We start from the raw sequence: 24,569 nt of genomic DNA, 5'->3' as shown, positions 1-24,569 counted from the left end.
TATGTACCTTCGAACAGCCAATTAATCCAGCTTACAGTTATTACAGAAGTGATCCTCAGAGGTTTTTTTTATTTAATAGCAATGCTAAACAAAATTAATGGAACCCTACCAATGTGAATGGTTTGATGTTGGTAGCCTAAAACATGTATTTTGCTTGACTCCTCACTACTCTCCCCTTATATTGTCTGATGGAGTGATAAAAATAGTGAATGTGGAGTTGAATTTCTCTGCCAATAGCAAAATTGTAGATGTTTCACCTTGGGGATCTTAAATAAAATTCCATTGTCACTCCCTCATCCTCAGTTTTTGCCATCTTTGGAGGCTGTGTTTGAACAGAAGCCCCAATTTTCAAGATTATTCCTATGTTGGCTTCAGTTAAAAGATTGGACATGGGGAAGAGTAGCCACACCATCAAAAGAAAGAAGAACCTGAAGAACCAGTTTAATGTATCCCCAGCTCTAAATATTAATTTAGACCTAATATGTTTATAAGAACTTGTTTGGAATTAAACTGTCCCAATCCTCCAGAGAAGAACCAAAATACCCTCTATTCTCCATTAAATCAATGTTCAAAGGAAAATAATTGGGGAGAAGTACATCTCTATTAAGATCAGAAGTTTTTCTTAATCAAATCGACTTGCAAGGGATTGGGGCCATTGTGCTTGGTGCCACCACATGTCCAGAAGTGTATCAAATATACTACAAATGGATTTGATGTCTTCATTGAAGTGATTCTTGGACTATACTAATATCTGAGTTTCTGATGATACAAATCTCTGAATGTTAGCTGGTACCATATGGTTGATTTTTTGCCTAATAAATATTTTGTCTTCCATAGATATATTTGCTCAGAGGATCTGTGTTGCCATTTAACCACAAAAGGCGGAATATTAGGAAGTCACTTGGAACTCTATGCACAATGCAGTTGAACCCTTGGATTTCACTTTTAAATCTAAACAATGGACCTGACTAGATACAGAATTATGAATCTTAATTAATTGCCCAAGGCTTTATTTTTCTGAACATTTGCATAGAAATTAAAATATTGGTAGCTTTAGGTTTCTAGTAAAAGGTAAAGGTTCCCCACATATGTACTAGTTGTTCCCAACTCTAAGGGGGCAGTGCTTATCTGTGTTTCAAAGCCGAAGTGTCAGCACTGTCTGAAGACATTTCTGTGGTCATGTAGCCAGCATGACTAAATGCTGAAGGCACATGGAACACTGTTACCTTCCCACCAAAGGTGGTCCCTATTTTTCTACTTGCATTTTTACAGGCTTTCAAACTGCTAGGTTGGCAGAAGCTGGGACAAATAACAGGAGCTCACTCTGTTATGCAGCGCTAGGGATTCAAACTGCCGAACTGGCAACCTTTCTGATCGACAAGCTCAGCATCTTAGCCACTGAGCCACCGCAACCTTGAGGTTTCTGGTATAGAAGCCCAATTAAGTTAGCAGCTTGTTTGATATGAATATTTGTATATTTGTATATTTGTATACAAATTTGTATACAAATTTGTATACAAATTTGTATACAAATTTGTATATTTGTATATATGAATATTTGTATATTTGTATATAGGGCGGCCTATAAATCCATAAAAAAAAAAATTCCTGCCCAGAGATGTTTTCTCTGAAACTTATTTATTTTAAACAGATAGTTGTGAGAATAAAACGGCAAAATTGCTTACAACTCTTCCTACCATTTATAAAGGTTTAAACTAAAACCAAATACAAATACAAATTAGCAGGCACAGATAGCACCAATTGCTTTTTCAGTAGTGATGACACACATTGGAGGAACTTCTGTCTTAAGTTCAATCAGAGTATAGCTGGAAGGGACCTTCAAGGTTTTCTAGCTCAAGCAGGAGACCTTATACTATTTCAGAGAAGATCTAGTATCTATTTAAAAACTCCCAGTGATGAACTTCTGAAGGCAAGGTATTCCATTGGTTAACTGTCCTCACTGTTAGGAAGTTTCTCCTTAATTCCAGGTTGCTTCTCTCCTTGATTAGTTTCCATCCATTGTTTCTTGTCTTGCCTTCTCATGCTGTGGAGGATAATTTGACACACACACCCCTTTGTTGGCAGCCCTTCAAATACTGGAATACTGCTATCATGTCACCCCTAGTCCTTCTTTTCTCTAGACTAGCCAAACCCAAATCCTGCAACTGTTCCTCATCTGTTTTTTCTCCAGGCCTTTAATCATCCTAGGTGCTCTTCTTTGAGCTTCCAAAGTCTCAGCTAGTGGATGCAAAACCAACCTTTATAGATCAAACTCATAGATAACTTTTTAAATCATAGAGTGGCAGAAGAATCCATCCCTGGATATTAGGAGACCTTCTGCACCATATTTTCTCCAAGCAGTTGTCAACAAGATGAGTATTTCTGGAGCTCTTGTAGGTTTATCAAGCCTTTATGTTCATTGCCATCAACAGCAGTTACAAACATTTGACTGTAAGCTTAGTGATGGGTCATGCTTTGTTTGTTGCATGATAAGAAGGCTGAGCAATCTTATAGAGCGAGGTAGCTGGGAATTTAAGTTGTAAGTTTCCATTAAAAGAGCAATGCTTTAACATGAGGATCTGCATACGATGGCTCAAGGAATGGGCTGAGGGAAGACCAACATCTCTAGAGGCCACCAAATGGGGGAAATACTATCACTAAGCGATAAGTGGCTTCCAGTAAGTGATACTTGTCAGTTCAGTGAAGCCATTCATAGTCCCTATTCCCACAATATGCTTAAAACCACTAGTGATTTTTGAATCATGGTAATGGGGTCAAGTATTGCCATTTTGGAAACACAGAACTATTCATTTTCTTCAGGAACTGACTGAATTTCCAGAAGGTCTTGCACCAGCAAAATAATAGTAAGGCTTTTAAACATTACTAGCAGCAACTAACCCGCAGCAATAGGTTGCAGCCAATATTTGGGAAACCATTCTCTGTGCTGCTATGTATTGGCAGTGAGTGCTATAAGGGAAGGCATTACTTCTCCCCAGCTCTTTCACCATGCTTTTCCTTTATCATAAGGAAAATGGCTCAGTAGATGGTTAGATCCCATTCCATTTGACTGGATGGAGTTAATTTAATCTTCTGTATGATGGGGTTTGTTTGAGATAAATTTAATTCTATGGGTATCCTTGGCAGACTCAGTTGATTCCTTTTTATTCTTCTACAAAACATGAGCATTAAATTAGGTAATTGTGTTGTGGCAGCATGGGCATTATTCCTCCCCGCTGCTTAGTCAGGTTTGATCTTCAAAATATATCTGAATATGTTTTCAGTGGAAATAAAACCGTCAGCATAAAGCACATTTGTGTCTCACATTTCTATTTAAACATTATGATTTAAATAACTCCCCCCCCTTTTCAAAATGGGCTCAGAGTCATTTCTCACATGCCTATAATCTTGGCTACAAAGCCAGGCAAGACTATTATACCCTATGCAAAGCAGATATTTATTTATTCAAAGGTTTGAAAATAGAGCCAGTCATTAAAAAGGAGAAAATATAATACCCCACTGGATAAGCACAAAGGCCACCTCCAAAGTGATAAATTAGGCTTGACCATAGGTCGTATTATCCATGATTGAAGAGCATGGAAATTACAGAACATCTTGAAAGCAACAGAATCTTCACTCCTACACGATGTAGTCCAGTTACATATTTCCAGAGTGTCCAATTAGAAAGTCCATCTAGGTGTACATGGGCAATGGATCCCTCCTGTTGCACATAAATAACCAGTGTTATTAGTCATGCTCATTAGATTGCAATGTATTGTATTTTGTCCTGCTCTGAAAGAACAGAAATATAGTCCTAAAGTTTTTTTGTTTTAATCCAATAATTCCCGATTTGTTTGTTAGCACACTTCAAAATATCAATCCTGGTGCTTGAATACTTGAAACAATGTGCCTCATCATCAGTCTTCTCTTACCTTAAGATGTGCCAGCTGTGGATGAGAGATGGGTCTTTTCTGTAGCTCTATCTAGTTTGTGGAATGTTCTTCCTGTAGAAGTTCTCCTGGCATCCAATTTACTGCATTTAATGCAAAGTAATCCAGCCCTTTCATATAATTAGCTTAATAGGTTTTATGCAGTTCTAAAATTTTGTAGATATTCCACTGTAATTTTTAGATCACCCCCGAAAACAGTTTGTAAAGGTCCATGTATAAATATATTAATAAAATAAATAAATAAAAGCCTATTACTATAGCAAACCAATTCACATGTCAATTTCAGCAGATGGTTTGGTGAGATTTTGGAACTTCAGCTTCTCATTTCACTTGTTCTTAGATTATATTTAGTCTAAATGCAAAAAAGACAGATGGAGAACAGACTGCCTTTCCAAGAAAGTGCACGTTTTCTTTACCTAACCTCTGAAACAATCATACCAGCATGTTCTGCCATATTTTTTTTATCTAAATGTAAAAACTACACTGTCACATAACTACTGATAAGCAATTGTGCTTGGATCTGCTGCTTTACAACATCTCTTTATTTTTACTCATATTATAAAACATTAGCACAGGGCTTAATAGCTGATTGCCTGTATACAATTCATCCCATGACTCACACTTTTAAAAAAACAATTATGATAAATAAACATCATTTTGCATCAGCAGTCTCACAAAAAGGACTCATAACTGCATTCTGATGCATACAATAAATTAAAACCCTACAAATTGAATCTATCTACATAATAATACTATTAATATCAAAATGTGCCATTGCTCCTTAGAATTACTTTTCCATTGGGATTATGAAAATATATACACCCATTTAGTTATTTTGCTACAATATAAGACTTTTAATGTTCAAATGGAAAACTTACATCACAGCAATGGCATCTCTACATATAAATTCAATGAGCTCCTCCATTATCATTTAGAAGGCTTTCTGAGACATTATTGTGATTTTTGCTTTCAAAGTAAATAAATTTGCATGGGCTATGCACATCTGTTAGAAATGCATACACACATACATATGTATGCATATATGCAATAAATTCTTACTCTTATTTACAATAGGATGTGTCTATATAAATATATAACATACAATAATGCCTGTATGCTACTACTACACATTCCATATAGTATAGCAAAAGTTTAAATGTTTAAATTTCATAGGTTTAAACAGTTACATACGTAAGTATAGACGAACTGAACCAGCAAGGAAAGACAGCTGCAATGCCTACAGTATTTGGTTCCCTGCTACTGCTGAATTTGATGAAAATGCATTATGCCAATAGGGATATTAGTCTCCAATGGAGCAAGGATTTCATGCAGGACTAGAATAGAGTTGACAGTCATCCCAGTAGAAGCAAATTCTACTCTCAGACATGCCTGTTCATACTATATGCTCATTAAGTTTTAAGAAATCACGGTTTAAAAACAACGAGATTGAAAGGAATTCTGTCCTTAATTAGCTTTAGGGAGAATTTATGGCCATGCAACTTCCTCGTTTTCCACTCTAAAAGTGTTTCATGCAAAAATACTCACAAATGCTGGTGCATATGATTATAATGTGCTTCTCTCATCAAAGGGAATGGAAGTCTCTAATTTTAAAGTGTGCTCAATTGTGGCTGAGAATTTTCATGCTATCATCAGAAGGATTTGGTTATTAAAATCCTTCTTTTTTGGTTATTAAAACACTCACGTTCGTGCAAAAATCTGAGAATAGAACAAGCCCCAACGTATTCTTTAACTCTGTTTTACATTCATGGGTTTAAAAGGGTGTACCAATTTCCATACATAATAGCAAACAAAAAAAAAATCCAGAACTAATTTAATAATGCAAATATTTGCAGATCAGTACACAGTTTGAGAGTATACAGTAGTTTCTATTTTCCTTCAAGACTCGCCACTCACAGGATTCCTATGGTCCCAGGGCCTACATGTTTTTGCACATTATGGACACTGCCTATCCCAAAATAGAATAAGGACCCACTACGCAGGTGGAGTTTCAGGTTATGAACCATTTTTTACCGTATTATAAATTCACGTGATTCCCATGTTGTCAGAATATATGTTTAAGTTCCATGTTCTATTTGGTCAACAAAGTTCAGATTTGTCTGGTGTGCATCATAATTGTTTTGTTATGAAGGTTTACATGAAATGCACAATCTCTCTTTTTATTCAAGCATATAACTAGCTGTGCCTTTTTGAAATCCATCATTGGAGTGTCATACATTAAACCATATTGGGAGATTTGAAAATTTTTATAGAGTAACTATAGCAATTACCCTCAAATAACCAGTTTACTCATTGCAAATTAACAAAAAAAGTAGATGTTTTAAGCTGGTTTGATGAAAAAATTGCATACGATTAGTTTTCACTTTACAAACAAAATATATCTTTGACTGCGCCCAGTAAGGCAAGGCACAAGTGCAAATAAATCACGAAATAATTGAACAGATTCTCATTTTATTACTATCACAAGACCAGCGCTATTGAGAGTAAACACCGTCCATTCTTTAAAAAGAGAAAGAAAATAGGAAGAATATAAAAAAATTGAATTTAAAATAAGAGAGATAAGAACCATGGCGACCCAGTGCCTGCATTCAGCGCCAAGCAATCATTAACCTTTGAGGGATGCAAACCAGTAGCACAAAACCTAGCAACCCTATATGTGTGATTAATAGTTCTACTGGTTAACAGATAAACTGCATAAAAGGCGCCAGTGGACCCTGGGAGCTCAGATAGTAATGGAACAATAAGAATCAACCCACTGCCATTGTAATAAAAGCAATATAGAAAGAAGTCAGTAAAGTCTTTCCCTGATCCAAACCATAAAGGCAGAGGCTGTCTTTTTCATTAGTATTCCCTGCAAATTTGCCAATAAAAATGTTCTAAATTTTGGGCACTCCAGTGAATAGAGACCGATAAAGTAGAATATTTGTAGTTCAAGGTTGAAATGAGGAGTCCTTGGTGATCTCTGAGATTGGTTCCTTTCTTGCGGATAGCTCATTATACAAACTAGTAGTGCTCCTAGCACTGATGATGTTACCTAGTTTGGGCAATGAAATGCCTGCAAGAAAACAACCAAGCTCAGAGAGCACAAAGAACTCCACAAAGAGTAAAGTTTAGAAGCTAGAGCCCAGTGGGAAACCAAATTTTTAAAATGCTTTTCAACCTTAGCAACTTTAAGATATGTGGACTTCGACTCCCAGAATTCCCCAGTGAGACATGCTGACTGGGGAATTCTGGGAGCTGAAATTCACATATTTTAAAGTTGCCAAGTTTGAGAAACGCTGCTTTAAATGACTGATTAGCCTGGTGCTCCCAACTTCTCCCCTAACCTACATCCAAAATCCATTATTTTAATGTCCCTTTATTGCTAAATCCCTGAAGTTCTAACAATTTACTCATGATAGGAGCCGAACAGGCGGAGCAGAAAAAATCAAGCAGAGTCAAGTGTGGCTAAATTTCCTGGCAAAAAGAGTCAAATAACAAAATGTGTCTTTTCTGCTTCTAAGCCAAGAGTCATGTTTTGGAGCAGCAAAAACACCTAATTATTTTGGATAACCTGTAGCTTCCCATAGGGAATGTCAAGATACTCATGAGTCTGCACTCCATACCTCAAGTTACATAAACTTTGGTATTAGGAATTATTAACACTGAAGGGATATAGATACAGAGCCCCTCGTTCTGCAATAAAATCTCAAGATGGCAAGGGAAGCATTATTCCCTACATATGACAGCTGCACATGCCATGATCTTGAGGCATGAAAATCTCTTCCAGATATTCCAGTAGAAGATTCCATTTACTTTATCATCTGCCCATTAATTTGCCCCCTGTGTCTAGTCAGCCATCTGGCAAGCACTTTAACCTTAGTTTTATCTTCTGTTTTATAAGAACTAATAATTAACATCTTACCAAGAAGGCTCCTGCAATGAACTCTATTACTAGAATAAATAGATGTAAATGGCTGTGTGTTGTGCTACAATAGTTGTATATATAATATTAATCGCCTCTATTCTGGATTACTTGTTGAAATTCATCAGATTTTTTAGGTCTGATTAGGGAGATACTTTGGAAAGCTCGCATGCACCATTTTGAGTCAGCTCAACATTTTCCACTTCAGAGAGAGGCAACCTTTTAAATTAAGCAGGAAATATAGGGAAATTACATTAAAATTACACAATTCCAGGTTGTATGGAGTTGCTGAGAAATATTTAAGTATCCATTAAATATTAAGAGAGAAAATGAGTTAACCTGCAAAGAACTCAACTTTGTGTAGTCTTCAATTTTCAAACTAAATTTTAAGTAAGGTTCCTCATAATTATCCTAATTTTAAAAAAGTTGGAATTGTACCAGAGACATGTAATAAGAAATAGCTAAATTCTCTTTAGGTTCCATGAAGATCCTACAGTAAATGTTGCTGGAAGATGGAAAGTCAAAGATATTGATCAACCAATATACTGATCTGGAATTGAGAATACAATATTTTAAGGATTGACATTATTTCAAAAATGTAAGGTACTTAGACCTGGGGGTCCCAAGTTGTTCTTGCAGAATCAAGAGAAAAAAGGGCAACGACAATCTGTACCCAGTTTTAGCAATAAACCAGTGCCTCTATTCTTTGAAGAATGAACATCTGACCGTTTCATGCTCTAGTTCATTTTTGAGATTATTATTACATACTCAACAAAAAATTGCCAAGGAAAGGTTTTTGAACTTCAGTTGATTAAAAAAGTGTGGCTTCCATACCTATTGTATATATTGGAGAGCTTTTGGAGGACTTCTTATATTAAAATGCTGGCTTTGGTTTACAAACTGAGTTTTTTTGGTCCACCTGAGACGCTAATCAGTGAGTAGAAAAAAGAAAGGTCTTTTAGTTGCAAAACTCTAGCTGCTTTACTCATACTAAAAAGAAATGAGATTGGTTCACTGCTTGCTTTATTTTTGTACAACTAACCATTTAATTCTGTATTATTACTTACTATATTTCACTTTTAAATTATATGGCTTTTATTCCCTTTTTCTTTTCTCTTTTTTGAATGATTGGATTTATGATGGTTTTTAATCTGAAGTATTGGTGTTCTTATTGTTCACTGATTCCTGTATCTGGGAGATCAAGGAAGAGATCTGCATATACTTCCAGATTATTTTGGTTCGGAGGCTTCATTAACCCATGTCTGTGATTTATAAATTTTCAAAACCCACTTCTGAATAGCCAGGTTTGTAACAGAAATGCTTGAGGTTTTATCTTTGCAAATACCACACATTAAAAAGATAGACTAGAGAAACACAAAGAAGTATAAGAGACAGTTCAAACATTATTGCAGCCCATAAATTTGTATGAAACAATGCACAAATTGTGTGCGCCCTAATACATTTTGCATTGAGAATTAGACACTAATTACTCCACATTTCATTAGAGTCATTATTTGCATGCAGAGCACTAGCAGAAGCAAAAAAAAGCCCAGTATGAAAGCATCAAGGAAAGGGTAAAACAACATGACTTGCTGCGTTTTGAAGCCATTAATGTTAGTACCAAATTGTGCTTGCTTCTGCTCTCATTTCCCACAGTCCAAATTCTCACATAAGAAATCTTTCCCCCATCCAATCTCTTGCAATATCTGTACTGAATGAAGATTCTCAGAAGTGTCCAGGGACATTGTGGTGCATTATAATCCAATCTGAATGCAGGCAAGGAATAGCTAATGCTACTTCCTCGGCATCAAACTCTCTTTACACTGAATTTTGGACACCATTCTGATTTCTGCACTCTGGAATTTCTATGGAACAGAACAGCTTCAGCAATGTCCCCCCACCTTCCCCCAAATTCTGCAAAAAAAAAAAAAAAGAATTATTTAGTCCTTCCCATCATTTCTCCTCACTGTGAGAATATTAGTGAGGAGAAAGATGAACAATAATTGATTTGTGAGTATTTTTTCAAGACTTTGAGTCAATAACTTTGCCAGCCAGCTTGTAATGCATGTCAATTTCATGTGCTTGGGTCTCATTCCTGTGGAATCCACCAGGGCAACTTTCGTGATCATAAACAGAAGGTTGGTGTTTAAGGTCAAAGTTCTTTTAGGAGGGAGGATAGAGAAAGAAGAGATCTGAAGTGGGTATAAGGTATTGGTAAATATGCTCAATTCTCTCTCCAATCAACATAATCATTCTTTGCCTTTGAAAAGAGAAAGGCTGGGTCCTCAAAGAGACACACCTTATATTGCTACTCAACTATTGTTGTGCTGAAATAACAATAATAAGGAGAGGGTATATTTTGCTATAGGTCACTATAATAGGTCACTATTGAAGGTGCTTCACATCCCGCCATAGTCACTGTCACTGCACTGTGTTTCCTAATCCATGATTTGACAAACTGGGATCATGGATTAGCTTGCCCAATCCATCTTTTAATATTATATCTGTTCACACAAGGGCATTAGAAAAGTAAAAAGTAATCTAAGCAGGACTATGAGCTGGCAGCCATGGGGCACAATTATCTCTTCTAGCTTAGAACTCATGATCTCAGAAGAACAGCTACACTATAGCTCATGTGGGAATTATGAATATAGCAGAAACTCTACATAGTATTTCATTTAGATGTATCTTCCAAAGAGTACATATCTCCCTGCTCTTTAGGAAATTATTTAACAAGCAACAAATTCAGTTGTCAAAGAATGCTACATACACTGGGAATTATTTGTACAGATTGGTCTGCCAAAAGAACTACAATAAAGCAAAGGGAGGTGCTTACTACTGATATCAGAACTTCCAGTTCTGATACTGATTGGTGAGTTTTTGCAGCCTAGGGATAGCTTGAAGTTGTGGGTATGAACCTGGGTAAACAATACAGCTCAGAAAACTAGCTTTCCCATAAACTTCATCTATTTATTTCAGGGCAATTTCCTTCTTACATAACCACAATTAACTCCAGTTGAATTAAATGGGCTTAGTTCAAGGATGCTATAGGCTTGCAGTTTGTGATAATGCACGATAGAGTTGGTATTCTATAACTATTGACAAGCTATGATTCTTATTTTATTGGCTTTGGTAATGTGCTTGAACTGATCTCAGGACCAAACTGTATTTTGTGCTTAAAGTTTTGATGAGTTTTGGGGAAGATAGGGTTTTTTTAAAGGAAAAAAAACCTACATAAACCGTTGCCTTACGGCAGCAAACAAATTTAATAAATAAATAAATAAAAGAAACAGTTGCACCAGTTTCCTGCCAAAAAACTCTCTCTCTTCTTACTGCTAAATGCTGGTGAAGATATTGGTTAGTGAATATAGACTTTTCAAAGGCCAATAGCAGCCAGCAATGAGGAAAATTTTCAGCAGCAGAATGACACAAGATTTTGCAATTGTTTTTGTTTGATTTCAAAGTAATTCATGAAAACATAAATAAAATATAATTTAGAACCCCAAATTTTGATATTTATTTCCTTTTTTTTATAACTTGCAATATTTCAGCAAGCCTACATCAGCAAGCCCTCTTCCAAAACTTAAAATAAAATTGTAAATTACGTATCTGCTACAAAAATATATAAAGAAACATGGCCACAACATTGCCAGTTGGTTGTTTTATGTTGCATGAGGTCAAATGTAGCAAAACAAAATAAAATATCCCTCCCTGAAATAATTTGTCTTCAAATTAGAATAGTTACAGCCATACACTCTTGCAAAGTAATTGGTTTATAATCATATATTTGTGGCTCAGAATTCAGAAATTTCCACTGTAGTTAAATTAGACAATGCACCATTGTAGAATGAAAAGGTTGGATAGTGATCGAGAGACAGTGAATGTTATATGCCTAATGGGAACATACAGGAAAGGACAAAGGGGAAATCTAGCCATTTGTCATGCAAAGCAGTGCTAATTCTTGTTTAATATACTTTTGAGACTTCTTTCTACTGCTTCATCTAATTCTTCTTCCAACTCCTCCTTCTTGGACATGGCCAGTTTAGACTGGTAATCTTTCACTATTTGGTCTATGTAGGGTGCACTTTGAGTTCCATGTAGCATTAATGTCCATTCTTTCAGGACTCCCCTTTGGGGTAAGATCCCAACAAACCCAACTTCGAGAACCCAAGTACCTCTGGGGTCTTCTCCCCAAGAATGTGTAGTCATGAAAGGCCACTTGTCAAAGCCCACTTTGGAATCGTCATCCCTTGGCCGCCGACTCAGCAAGATGGATTTTGTCCCCATTGGTGAGGTCATGTTGATATTCAAATCCCCTCTTCTTGTAGAGTTCACTGTGATAACTGCTTGAACATGTTCAAGGTAACGGACAAAGTTCTCTTTCCCCTCACAGGCATCTGTTGAAAGTGTCAGAACCAGCTTGCCACCAGATGATACTTTCCTAGGATTTGCAAAGAAAAGCAATGCTGAATACCATGTTTTCCTCAGTACCCATCAATCCAAAAGTGCAGATTAAGACAGAATGAAAATATAAAAAGACTGCATTAAGATAATTAATAGGTTATTTATTTTTAATACAAATTTATGTAGCTGTCCAAACTTACACATAGGTGACTCCTTGGTGGCTTACAACATTAAAACACCCCTCATATAATAAAACCCAGAACAAAAACCACAACATGACTGGCTCTGTCTCCATTTGTGGTCTCCAGGCCCACTGGAAAAAATCAGATTTGGGGCTTTATGAGATCATGAAATTGTGTGCTTCCCTTTCACATCATAACTTGTTTATAGTATTCTATTTATTATTTAAGTTGATAATCAGCATTTCTACAAAGAGCATCTTGGGCAGATTCAAACTTCCTGCTTGGCTCATTACCAATATAGATACATCACTAAATGCAAGAATGGATGTTGTCATCTTATTCTTACTCCCAGCCCAATACAAATGCTTCCTGTGCCTCTATTTTCCAGCTGTGATTCAAACATTCTATCTTCTACCTGAGCCATCTTAAATCCTGCAGAGAATAAATCTTTGTTCTTTTTTTTTAAAAAAAGTTTTTATTAAATATAAAAAAATCCATTTCTAAATAAACTGTGTTGTCTGCATACAAATAATTTTGAGAAATCATAATATTTGCAATAATATTGATCACATTAATAACCAACAGAAACAGAAGTTAGAAATATGGAAATATAAGAAAATGATTAATTTTATAAGGAAGATTAAGTAAAATGGATGAGCAATCTTTGTTCTATTTTATGACAATACTATACCACATTCCCTCCTTTTCAGAATCTACACTTTCCTATGGCATCTAATTTTGGCTGCCACATTGCTATGTCCTCTATTGGTTGGCAGTCATTATCTTTAATAAGGTTTTGACTGAACCAATAATGGCCATTAAGTAAATGAACAAATCTCAACCATAGAAACTCACATCCCAGCCATCTCTCAATGGGAACTCATTTTTGTTTTTGTCCAAATTGGATGAAGCATAATCTCCTTACTTTCAACTCCCTGCTTACAATAATACAAAGATTTTCCTTTCCTTTTCTTTCATCTCCTTTCCTTTCGTCTCCTTTTCTTTCCTTTCTTTCCATATAGCTGAATTACAACTTCCAGCATTTCTTATCATTGCCTTCAGTAACTCTATGATACTAAGCTATTATATTTAAGTTTGTCCAGATAAAACCTATCCAATATGTTCTATAATCCTTATAAAACCTTTACATCAGTAATGTGTAAATTCCCATAAAATATATGGAATGGTAAATTAAGAAATTGCCCCAGTTAATTGTTTGGTTCTTTCATTGACTTCATATGAAATCAAATAAGAAAATAATTGGACTGGCTCGCATTAAGCTGAAGGCTTGAGAACATAGAACAAACCAAGTATTAATGTGTCAATGAAACAGCATTCAGATGACATATGCAGAGTCCTAAAAGTAACCTGGAGTCATCAATATATGATGGAATAAATCAGATACAAATTTAATGAATGATTTAATTTGCTTCAAACTGGAATATTATTTATCATGCTCAGTTATTGGTTTCATTTGAGTACTAGTCATGGACAACTTGTTGCATATAAGAACTAAGACTGTCATTAAAATTTCTGGTATTGGACTAAGAACTTCCGGTCCTGATGTTGGCTTGAATATTATGTTTTTAATCCAGTTTAGAAAGCAAAGTGAATGCTTCAATATGTGCCCAACTTTCTCCATCTAAATAAAGAACCCTTGATATATACAATCTTCAGATCATGTAGGAATGTAAAGTAATGTGGAAATTTATTTATGAAAGAATGGATGAGCTCTTAAGAGTCATGGTGGCATAGTGGTTAGAGCGCAATATTATAGGCTACTTCTACTGATCACCGGCTGCCAGCAGTTTGGCAGATCAAATCTCACCAGGCTGAAGGTTGATCCAGTCCTCCATCCTTCCTAGTTGGGTAAAATGAGGACCCAGATTGTTGGGGATAATAGGCTGACTCTATAAACCTCTTAGAGAGGGCTGTAAAGCACTGTGAAGCAGTATATTATTCTAAGTGCTATTGCTATTGCTAAAGAAGGAAATTAACAATTCAAATTAACAATTCAATCCCAGGAAAGTAAAAGTTTCAGAAAGAAACCCTGCCTTGATTTTATCTGGTATAAAATGGAATAGAAAGAACCTCTGTCAAGCTTTTAATGTTCTATAGATATCACAATAAAATAGAATCCCTGTAATTTTTTTGGTGAATTATCTTTTTCTTGAGCTGGCCTACCTTGAACGAGTAGTCTTACAAGCATAACAGTGTTGCTTCCATGGATACTTGACTATGAAGACCTCCTGAAAAACTGACTTTCAGAAATGACTATAATACTGTGCTTTCAGTGTCTTAGGCACTAGAAAGGAATAGATATATTGACAGAAATGCTCATTTGTTGCTGCTTTTATTTTTTACCAACACCAGGAAAAAGACCAGAGAAAGCATTATATAGATTATGGTCCAATGCAAAATCTATTGGAAAGGACAATAAGACACTCAGGTTCTGCTATATTCCAACTAATACAACTCAAGGACTGTAGCTTTCTTAATTTTTATCATCAGTTTTCGAGTGAGGAGGAAGAACTATTTTCTGATTTTTTTTTAAAGGTGACCCCATTTACTATTTATGAACAAAGACAAGCCAAATAATAATTGGGGTTCCCTGATGGAGTTAAGCATGCCCTTTTTATTACTCATGGGTCTTGCAAATTGAAATGTACACAGAAAGCTGCTTGATATAATGCTTTGAGAATTCCTATATGGTAACTTTTCATGAAATCTATTTTCTGCTGTTACAAGTGAGGAATGGAGCACCAAGCTCTTTTCCAGAAGGCATTTCCTGACCATTTTTGATTCAGCCTATCACATTGGCTTTATATCAGAAGGAAAATGCCATGTAATTGCCAAGCTGGGTTTACTACTTCAATTTTCTCCTTCTAAATAAGAGTGGATAATCTGAATCATATTGAATAACCCTGTTCTTTATTCCTACATGTGGAGAGTTAGTGAAGGATAACTAATCCATTGAAGGGAGGCAACAAATTTGTAAATTTAAATTGGATTAAGGACTCATCAATACAGATATTTACTGTGGGTAAGAAAAAATGTTCCTCTCACTGATTCTGAAGACATGATCATGCCAGAAAACCTTCCTCTTATAGGCAGCCCACAGCTGAGGCAAATTGAAGCTAGGCCAGAGTGTTTTGGCATGAAATTAATGATTTTTTTCCTGGGAAAATGAAAGACCTCTCTCATCCAGACAATCCATGGCACATGGAGAAGGAGACTTAAATATTTGACACAACTGAGGACTATGATTGGCTTGGTTATAGCTTGACAGGTCTGCTGTAAACCTGCCCCATTCTTTTCAATGTGGCACCAATCCTGCAGTGCTGGTTTGGCTGCAAATCAGACAAGAAATTGACTACTGGAGACAGTTCCTTTTTTCTTTCTTTCTTTTTAAAAGAGATCAGCTGACTGAGGGACCAAGAGAATGGAAACCTGAAATTGATTAATCCCCCTTCAGCCTAACACATGCAATTGAACAACTTGGTTCTTATGCTTCTAACAACTTGACTCCTGCTGAACTGAACTCCTCCCATCTTCTCTTAATGGAATGTTGTTTTAAAAGGCTCAATCTGCCACAAAATGTCACTTGTCACAGGTATGGCTTCAACATATACATTTTCTCTTCCCTATCTTTCAAAGAGTCAGTTTGGTGCAGTGGGTAAGGCATCAGACTAGAAATTGGAAGACCAGGAGTTCTAGGCCCACATCAGGCACAGAGTAACCTTGGGCCAATCCAAGGGTGAAATTCAGCAGGTTCTGACAGGTTCTGGAAAACCGGTAGCTGAAATTTTGAGTAGTTCGGAGAACCGGCAAATACCACCTCTGGCTGGTCTCAGGAGTGGGGAGGGAATGGAAATTTTGCAATATCTTTACCCTGCCATGCCTACCAAGCAACGCCCACAGAACCAGTAGTAAAAAATGTTGAATTTCACCACTGGGTCAATCACTCTCTCTCAGTCCTCAGTGATAAACCACTTCTGAAAAACCTTGCCATTAAAAATGCAAGGACTAGTTCAAAAGTCAGATAATGACTTGAAAGATCACCCCCATAGAAGCACCTTTTGAAGATTATAGCTTAGTAACTATGCTGTGTATGCTGTGATTTGACACAAACCTCTATACAGTAACATTTCAAACTGCATCTTTTCCGTCTTAACTGCACAAATCTTAATCTTTCATCTTAATAGCTAATAGGTTGATAGTCTATAAGGTTAATAATTATTTTGGGAAAAATTATGTCAGTCTGAGGTTACTCCATAGCTGATGTGTTATCTCTCTTATACAGAGCATCTTTCTTTTTCTTTTTTTCATAAAGTTTTTTTATTTTTCATTTTCATAACATATAATCCACATGTATACTATTACATAGCCAACATCGTATTGTATTATTAAATGTTTACATTAATTCATCTTACCATCAACTCTCCAAAACAAAAAGAAAAAAAATGGCTATTGGCTCTTCTGCTCTCCATGCACTATATTTGTGCATTCACTTTCTACTCCCTCTCTCTTCCCCCTCCCTTACCTCCTTTCTTCTCTCTGTCCTCCTTCCCTTCTCTACTTCCCCTTCCTCTCTCCTACTCCTCTCTCCCCTTTCCACTCCTCATTTCTCTCCTCTGCTTTCTGTTCTTCTGTTTGAAAGCACAGACAAAGAACTTCGGGGGGGGGGGGGCTGGTGTAACAACCCTCCACCTTCCTTTCTTCTTTTTCATTTAGGAAAAAAAAGTCAGTATTATTTATGTTCTCAAAATTTCTTTGTCTTTTCCAGGTTTAATTTATAGTTGTGGGTTAGATAAATTCTCTTACCAGGTTTTTTTTATCTCTCCTGGTCTCCGCCTGTTCCAAAATTATTTTGACAAAAAGGCCAGCACCTTGTCAGCCATGAAGGCTGCCACCCCGACTCCAATTCATAAGCAAACCTCTAACCCACAAGACATCTGTTGCTTTTCTCAGGGTCTGATGAGACACTGCCCTTCTTCCCCCACACCTCCAGTGTGGTTTCTGATTCAAAAGAATCTTTGGAGATGGTTTGTCAGACAGGGTTCATGTGAGACTCTTAGGAGCCCACATCTCCCACGTCTGTCCAGCTGGAGAACTTCCTGTCAACTCACAGACCACTGGTTTAAAGAGTTTGTTCAGCAACTGTATTTAAACTATACAAATTCAGTCATCCACTTCGCTACAACTAAGAAAGCTGCAATTTTTGCTGCCAATGGGCTGACAAGTAATTAGTCCTTTGAGGGGGGAGGGGGGAGGAATGGGTTGAAATACTATGCCAGAACACATTCTGTAATATAATGATACTTAGTTTTTTCCAGCAGTTGATATTTAAATTTCATCCAGGGAAAACCACCAAACACTGCCCTCAAAGAATGTGGATAGCAGCACAGCATAATCCCATTCCTGATGTGTATGACGGCCAAGGACAATGCAATTTATGCCAATGCATTTTCCCCCCAGCTACAGGATTAAATAAAAGGACAGTAAAAGAGCTATGGAAAGTTCTAAGACACTTCTGTTTATTGTTACTTACTGAGGCTCTTGGACTGATCCACCCACACAGTGAAATCTCTCTGGAACCGTCTTCCAGTCTTTAGCCATTGTAACCATTGCCCCAGCATCTAGGACCCCATAGCCAAACAAGTGGTTGAATTCAAGGCCAACTCCATTTCTTCTCCACTTGTGAACTTCATCATGAAGCTGGTTCCTTTTGGATGTGAGAACAGTCAAGTGTTGCAAATCCCTCCAAGTCAGATCCACACTGCCAGGAAGCAAAATAGGGAGATCTGACATCTTTAGAAAATCTATTTTGGCAAAGACCATTATATATCTCAGACAGTTGTTATGTGGATATAAACAAGACTTTTAAAAATAGAAATGATTCATTCTTAAGGCTCAATGAATCATCAAAAGGAGATTGAAAACTCTTCCAATAATCAAATTTCTTGCCCTTCATTTTAAAATGTGCAGAATGTGAAAACTAGATTTTTTTTTAAAAAAAAGTTGTCTGTAATATCTCTCTTCTACCAGAATTACCACTATCACTATCCACATGACACTACCCTTTCCCTTTGATTTGCTTTTTGCTTAATATGTTAACTGGTGAACAGGCATCCTTCAATAACTAGTGCTAACAAAGATTCATTTTAGACTTTCTCAAAATTGTGTTTTTCAAAGAAAGATCAGCATTATGATCAACCCTATCTTGGCAAAACCAAATGATTTGAAAGTTGCATTCCAATATATTTAAATGTTTAAAGTGGAGCTGTCAAACTCGCGGTACGCTGGCCAGATACATCATGCAGTGGCCACACCCATGTCTGGTTTACCAAAGGAGAAAAAAGTTGCGAAACATGACGCTGCCATGACAACGCGAGTTTGACACTTTAGAGGGTGTTAAGGGTTTAGACGGTGATTTCATGCACCAATCTCCCCCTCACTGTCTTGAAAACTCTTAGCAATGTCTTATGGCAAGAACATTCTGATTTAACAATCAAGGATAAATTGACTCTGCAATAAAAACAATACTTTTTAAAATACATGGACCTGTGGATAAATAATAGTAGTACTATCTAAACAGGTAATTCTGCCTGGGCTGAGAGGGGGGAGAGAAAATTCACAAAATGAGTGTGAAGTCATTATTTAAGTCCGGTCCCTTTTGTATGTGATTGTTATATCAATGCATGACAGGTCTTGGTTTGTGACATAATCTTGCAGATTTTGTCACCACTCTCCCTCCAGATAACAATGAAGAGGAAATAGAAGTTTTAGATAGACATAGATTCAGACATATAGTGTAGATAGACATGTGGTGGAAGATGATAGAAGATAGATTAGATAGATGACAGACAGACAGAGAGACAGATACTGTAATAGATTTTGCTTGAATTAAACTGAGAAATATTCTGTCCTATTCTTATAATACTTTGGCAGAGGCACCATTTCCTACATATTCAATAAGTGTGCTTAGAAGACTATAGAAAGCAATACAGTGTATTAAGAAAATATGCACAACTAAAAGCAATCAGGGTGGAAATAACTAAGCCATGGCGGGATTGAACAGGAGGAGACAGATCTTTAAGAGGCCATGGGTTAAAAATGCATTAGAAAAATCAATACCTCTTCAAGAATAAGTGCCATCTTCCATGTACCTTCTCTAAAGTTAACCTCACTACATTCCAAAGAATTAAGCCCTCTTGATGAGAGTTGAGAATATGTGCAGGAGATAAAGAGTCCATGATGGAGCCGAATTGTATTGAAAGTGGTTTCAAATTCTTCTGTCAATACAAGAAGATCAAGTAATACAGAAGCAAACTGCATGGCTTTAAATCCTTTTGAATTTTTAAAAAAAATATCCTTTCTCTCCTTGCACATTTTCTAAAAAACATGAAACTGTCTTCCGTGTGCAGCCTGCTTTAGATAGCAATTGATGTTCAGTTCATGGATGCTTAAAATTGGATTCCAAGCCATCGAGTGATTTGCATTTATAACAAAATAATTGATGGCTGCTTTCACCTACTTTGCTTCCAGGGCAAGAGCAAACACTCCTGCAGCCTCGGGGGCAGCTGCAGATGTTCCTGAGTGGCGTAATGTACAGTTGCCATATAGATCTGTTGTAGCCTGCAACAAAGTACAACAAGCTTAATTAGATAAATGATACTTGAGTAAAGAGATAAAAAGATAAAAAGAGATATTAAACAGAATAATCACTTCTTCCTAAGAAGGGTTCATTTTCTTTTGTGTTCTTTACTGGTAGTTTCTTGCTTATGGAATGTAAGCATTGCTTATTGCCTTCTGTAGTTACTTGTCTCCATACCATCCTCCAAGATTTCCTGCTCCAGGGTTTCTCAACTTAGGCAACTTTTAGATGTGTGGATTTCAACTCCCAGAATTCCCCAGCCAGCATGGAAATTCTGGGAAGTCCACACACTATAAAGCTGCCAAGGTTGAGAAACATTACTCCAGAGCAAGAATATCCAACTTGGCAACTTTAAGACTTGTGAACTTCAACTCCCAGAATTTCATGTTGGCTGGAGAATTCTGGGATTCGAAGTCCATAAGTTTTAAAGCTGCCAAGTTTGGATATCTCTGGTGTAGAGCATACTTTAGGAGACAGGAAACCCTTACTCTAGAACATATTTTAGGATAAATCTGGATAAAGGAGGATTGGCCATATATCATATTTCCCAACTTGCTTTTAATGGCAACTTCCTGTGAATGAGTTCCATTCATGGGAACTATGGATAAAATTGACTACATTATAACATCAAGGATTTTTAAATGTGGATTAGAACTGGATACTTTTCTTAGGGTTGGAGGCCACAATTCATTCCGATCATCTGAAGGGCTGCATCTGATGTTATTCAAAAACTGATGCCACTAGAATAGAGCAGGATGATTTTTTGTGGTGGTAGAGGACACCGGTGGTGGGTTGCAGGCGGTACGCCCTGGTACAGGCGTACCGGTGCCTGCCGGGAGCACTGGGTACCATTCTGGTATGGTGCTCTGGAGGGCCCACCAGCCCGCCCACCATCCTTACCTGTATTTGAGCTCTTCGGTGGTTCCGCACATGCGCACGGAGCACAAGACACCTGTGCGACGCTCTGCCAAACAGCTGGAGTATCGCAGAGGCATCGCGGAGTGTCGCAGGAGGTAAGGATGCATGTGGGTGCTACACACATTCATGTGGTGGACACCAGGCCCCATTGCACCACACCAGTTGCACCAGGATCCGGAACCCACCAAATGGAGGACAAAAATAGACTACTCAGGAATAGGTGATCCTCATATTGTTCATAATGTGGTACACTTGTTTGTTTTGATTACCTTATGTAGTCACTACAGGGTGATATATTATGTACCTTTTGGGGTTAGTTTCTTAAGGTAAACCAATCTTGAGTAATGATTAAATCAGCAATATTGTTTCTATAGCCTTATCAGCCAACCCCACCATGACATTGTCTGTTCCAGATAGAATTGAAACCAACTTCTATGAAGACTTTTTCCTCCATAGGTTTTTTTTCCCAACCATATATGTCTGTTAGATTGTGCAGCACTTCAGATTTGATCGCAAGAAGTTGGAACACGCAGAAGTAGGGCCTGTGTGCAAATCCTTAAACTAAATGTGAAGCTGGAGAATTCAGTGAGGAGAGCATCTGTTTGCAATTCCTTAAAGTGCCTTTCCCTGAGATGGTGGGCAACTATCCCCATGTATTACAGTCAGATGGTTTGCAAGTTTACAGTTAAAGGCTTTTAAATATTATAGCAACTGTATAATTAACATTTTACTGTGTATATTTTTAATTTCCACATCTAGTTTTGCTTAATTTTAAAACTGAACTAGCCTACTAAATATACTTGCATATAGACTCTCATTAATTGTTATCTGATACCAACTTCATGCATTTTCTCAGGTTGAAGTACAAAAAACATACATATTCTTGAAAACTTTTATTAAAAACAATATTAAAATTATAATTCCTCAGATTATAACTAAAATGTCACCAAACATCTGTTCAGTAGAGAAATGAAGGTTGGCTTGCTTGATTTTCATAAAGAATTCATGACCTTTCCATGTTTGTCTTCTCACTAAATAATGAGAATCTCCAAAAGTAAATCTCCTTTCGGCCAAACTTCTCATTTTTTTTCATTAAACAGCAGTAAAATAGGTTTTTTCTCATCTAGTGTTGCCTTCTGTTATCCCAAGTTTCCAAAAATTATTGGGTGGATAGTAGGGTAGCCACAGTGGTGGGTTTCAAAATTTTTAGAACCTCTTCTGTAGGTGTGCCCTGCTTTGTGGGAGTGGCTTGCCAGCCATGTGACCAGGTAGGAGTGGCTTGCCAGCCATGTGACTGGGTGGACATGGCCAACTTGTAAAATGTGGTGAAACTCACTTAATAATGCTCTTGCTTAGCAACCAAAATGTTGGCTCAGAAACTGGCATTTGAAACACACAAGTCTTAAAGCTGCCAAGTTAGAAGACCATTGCACCCCTAACCCTTTAGAAAAAAAAGCCCAGGGGTGTTCAAACTTGACAGCTTTAAGACTTGTGGACTTCAATTCCCAGAATTCCTCCTCTTGCTCTTCATCTTGATGATGTGCAGACAGGCGGGGGGGGGGGAGCTGGAACCGGTTCTAAACGGCACTGTAGATTTGTGGAACCTCTTCTATGGAAGAGGTTAGAACTGGCAGGAACCCACCCCTGGGTAGCCATTATTCAATAGATCAGTTGAATGAAGATAGATTAACAAAATATACAAAGGGGAAAAAAAGAAGTAATTGTTCAACCTACCACACCGGCTTCAGGATTTCGCTTTCTCCCATTGCTAAAAGTAGAAGCTAAAGTTGAGGAACAACTTTCATCATATAAAGCTGTCCGCCCATCATTAATAGCTGAATTGATGGAGATAGTCCACATGCTTGATGCGTAGCCATCACAGTTACAGTCGTCATAACTACCTCCATCTCCAGAAGCCCAGACATAGATACTTCCCTTGCCACCACGGCCCTGCAGAACAGGTAAATCCAATCAGTTTTAGCCATTATATGTCAAATAGTTTTTTTTTAAATGATAGAGATATTAATGTGGGAAAAAAGTAGTTTCATGTGGAATCCACTGGTCGCTTGAGATAATGTTGCAGAAGCCACAGGAGTGTTGCCCCACCATACCACCCTATTCCCTGGTATGGACATCAGATCTGAGCTTTTATGGCTCTTGATTTTCAAGACTACGAAACTGTGAATGTGGAAGTTCTGTCAAAAATATTAGCTGTAAAGGGGAGGGTAAGATATAAAGGACCCTAAATGTCAATCCAGCTCTCATTAAACCTTCATGCAGTTTAGGGTGAGAAGAGAGAACAATTTAAATAATAAATGTCTTCCTTCCACCTTCAGCCATAGAGTAACTGGGCAGACCTTCATGGGTAAAGCACATTAGCAAATGGATAGAAGTGCTCTGCTTATACAGATAAAAACACACAATTACTCAAAGTGATAAATTACTAAGTTGTTTACATTTCTGTTTTAAAGATTTTCTCAGCCAATTTCACAATCTATTGTACTCCCATTTATCAATATACTTATTCAGCTGCTGAAAGATTTTTTTCCAGCAGTGAGCTAAGGCAGCCCAGGGAGATCAATGCAAGAAATAATAGGAACGGAACTTGCCCTTTATAACAATGGAAAGAAGTCCACTTAACTTCCCAGGTCACTTGATTCTCTAACAACTACGGACAATTAAAATCTTAAGCTCTGACACATACTTGATACAAGTGGGAGCTTTCTTCCCAATCCAGGTGGCAGATCTGTGACATCCAATTTAGATCAGGACAACAGAAAGAAGGGCACATAATTTAACTCTCTAAAGCTATTGAGATTCAATCTATTTCCTAGACATACAGAGAGACAGACAGATAGATTGCATTTCTCTGTTTGAACAATCAGATAACCTTCAGCATCATTCTACTTTTCCTAAGGAACCAAATTTGTGAGTGTGTGGAAGTGTAGGGGACAGTTGGAACACTAATAACTCAATCAAAGAAGCTAGTCTACAACTTACATAGATTTGTGGTACAGCTACATCTCTGTACTATTAACTGAAGAAAAATAGGTCTCTGGTCTTTCACAATGAGTCTCCCTGAACACAAACAATTACTGCTACTTAAAGTTTCATAGGGTTATGTTGTTATTGTTCAAACATTCAGCAATCTGACTACAAGTCATCCTGGACTTACAACCACAATGGAGCCCAAGATTTCCATTGTTAAGGCAGTTAAGTGAGTTTTGCCCTATTTATGATCTTTTTGCCACAGTTGTTAAGCAAATCAGTGAAGTTATTGACTTTGCTTGTTGGAAGCTGTCTGGGAAAGTTACAAAATGTGATCACATGACCCCAGAACAGTGCAATTGTCATAAATAAATGCCAGTTGACAAGTGCCTGAATTTTGATCTCATGACCCTGAGGATACTGCAATGGTCAGAAGTGTGAAAAATGGTCATAAGTCACTTGTTATAATGCTGTTGTAACTTTGAACAGCCATTAAACAAATGGTTGTAAGTTGAGGACTACCAGTATGAACACTTCTTGAAATGGATGGA

The 24,569-nt window shown here is 37.1% G+C and overlaps 1 protein-coding gene across 1 annotated transcript in view; it reads right to left on the bottom strand.

Moving 5' to 3' along the window:
• Positions 1–7,233: 7,233 nt before the first annotated feature.
• The window catches only part of PCSK2 (proprotein convertase subtilisin/kexin type 2), a 131,827-nt gene continuing 114,491 nt past the window's right edge, over positions 7,234–24,569 (bottom strand). The window contains exons 9-12 of the mRNA XM_032214642.1: positions 22,765–22,980; positions 19,993–20,093; positions 18,007–18,234; positions 7,234–12,310 (exon numbers count right to left, since the gene is read on the bottom strand). Of these exons, the coding sequence (XP_032070533.1) occupies positions 11,824–12,310; positions 18,007–18,234; positions 19,993–20,093; positions 22,765–22,980 (1,032 nt within the window). The 3' untranslated portion in view covers positions 7,234–11,823. The remainder of the gene's footprint in view (positions 12,311–18,006; positions 18,235–19,992; positions 20,094–22,764; positions 22,981–24,569) is intronic.

Source organism: Thamnophis elegans, chromosome 3 (genome assembly GCF_009769535.1).
Source record: "Thamnophis elegans isolate rThaEle1 chromosome 3, rThaEle1.pri, whole genome shotgun sequence".
NCBI classification, from domain to species: domain Eukaryota; kingdom Metazoa; phylum Chordata; class Lepidosauria; order Squamata; family Colubridae; genus Thamnophis; species Thamnophis elegans.
This window is presented reverse-complemented; position numbering and strand designations above follow the sequence as displayed.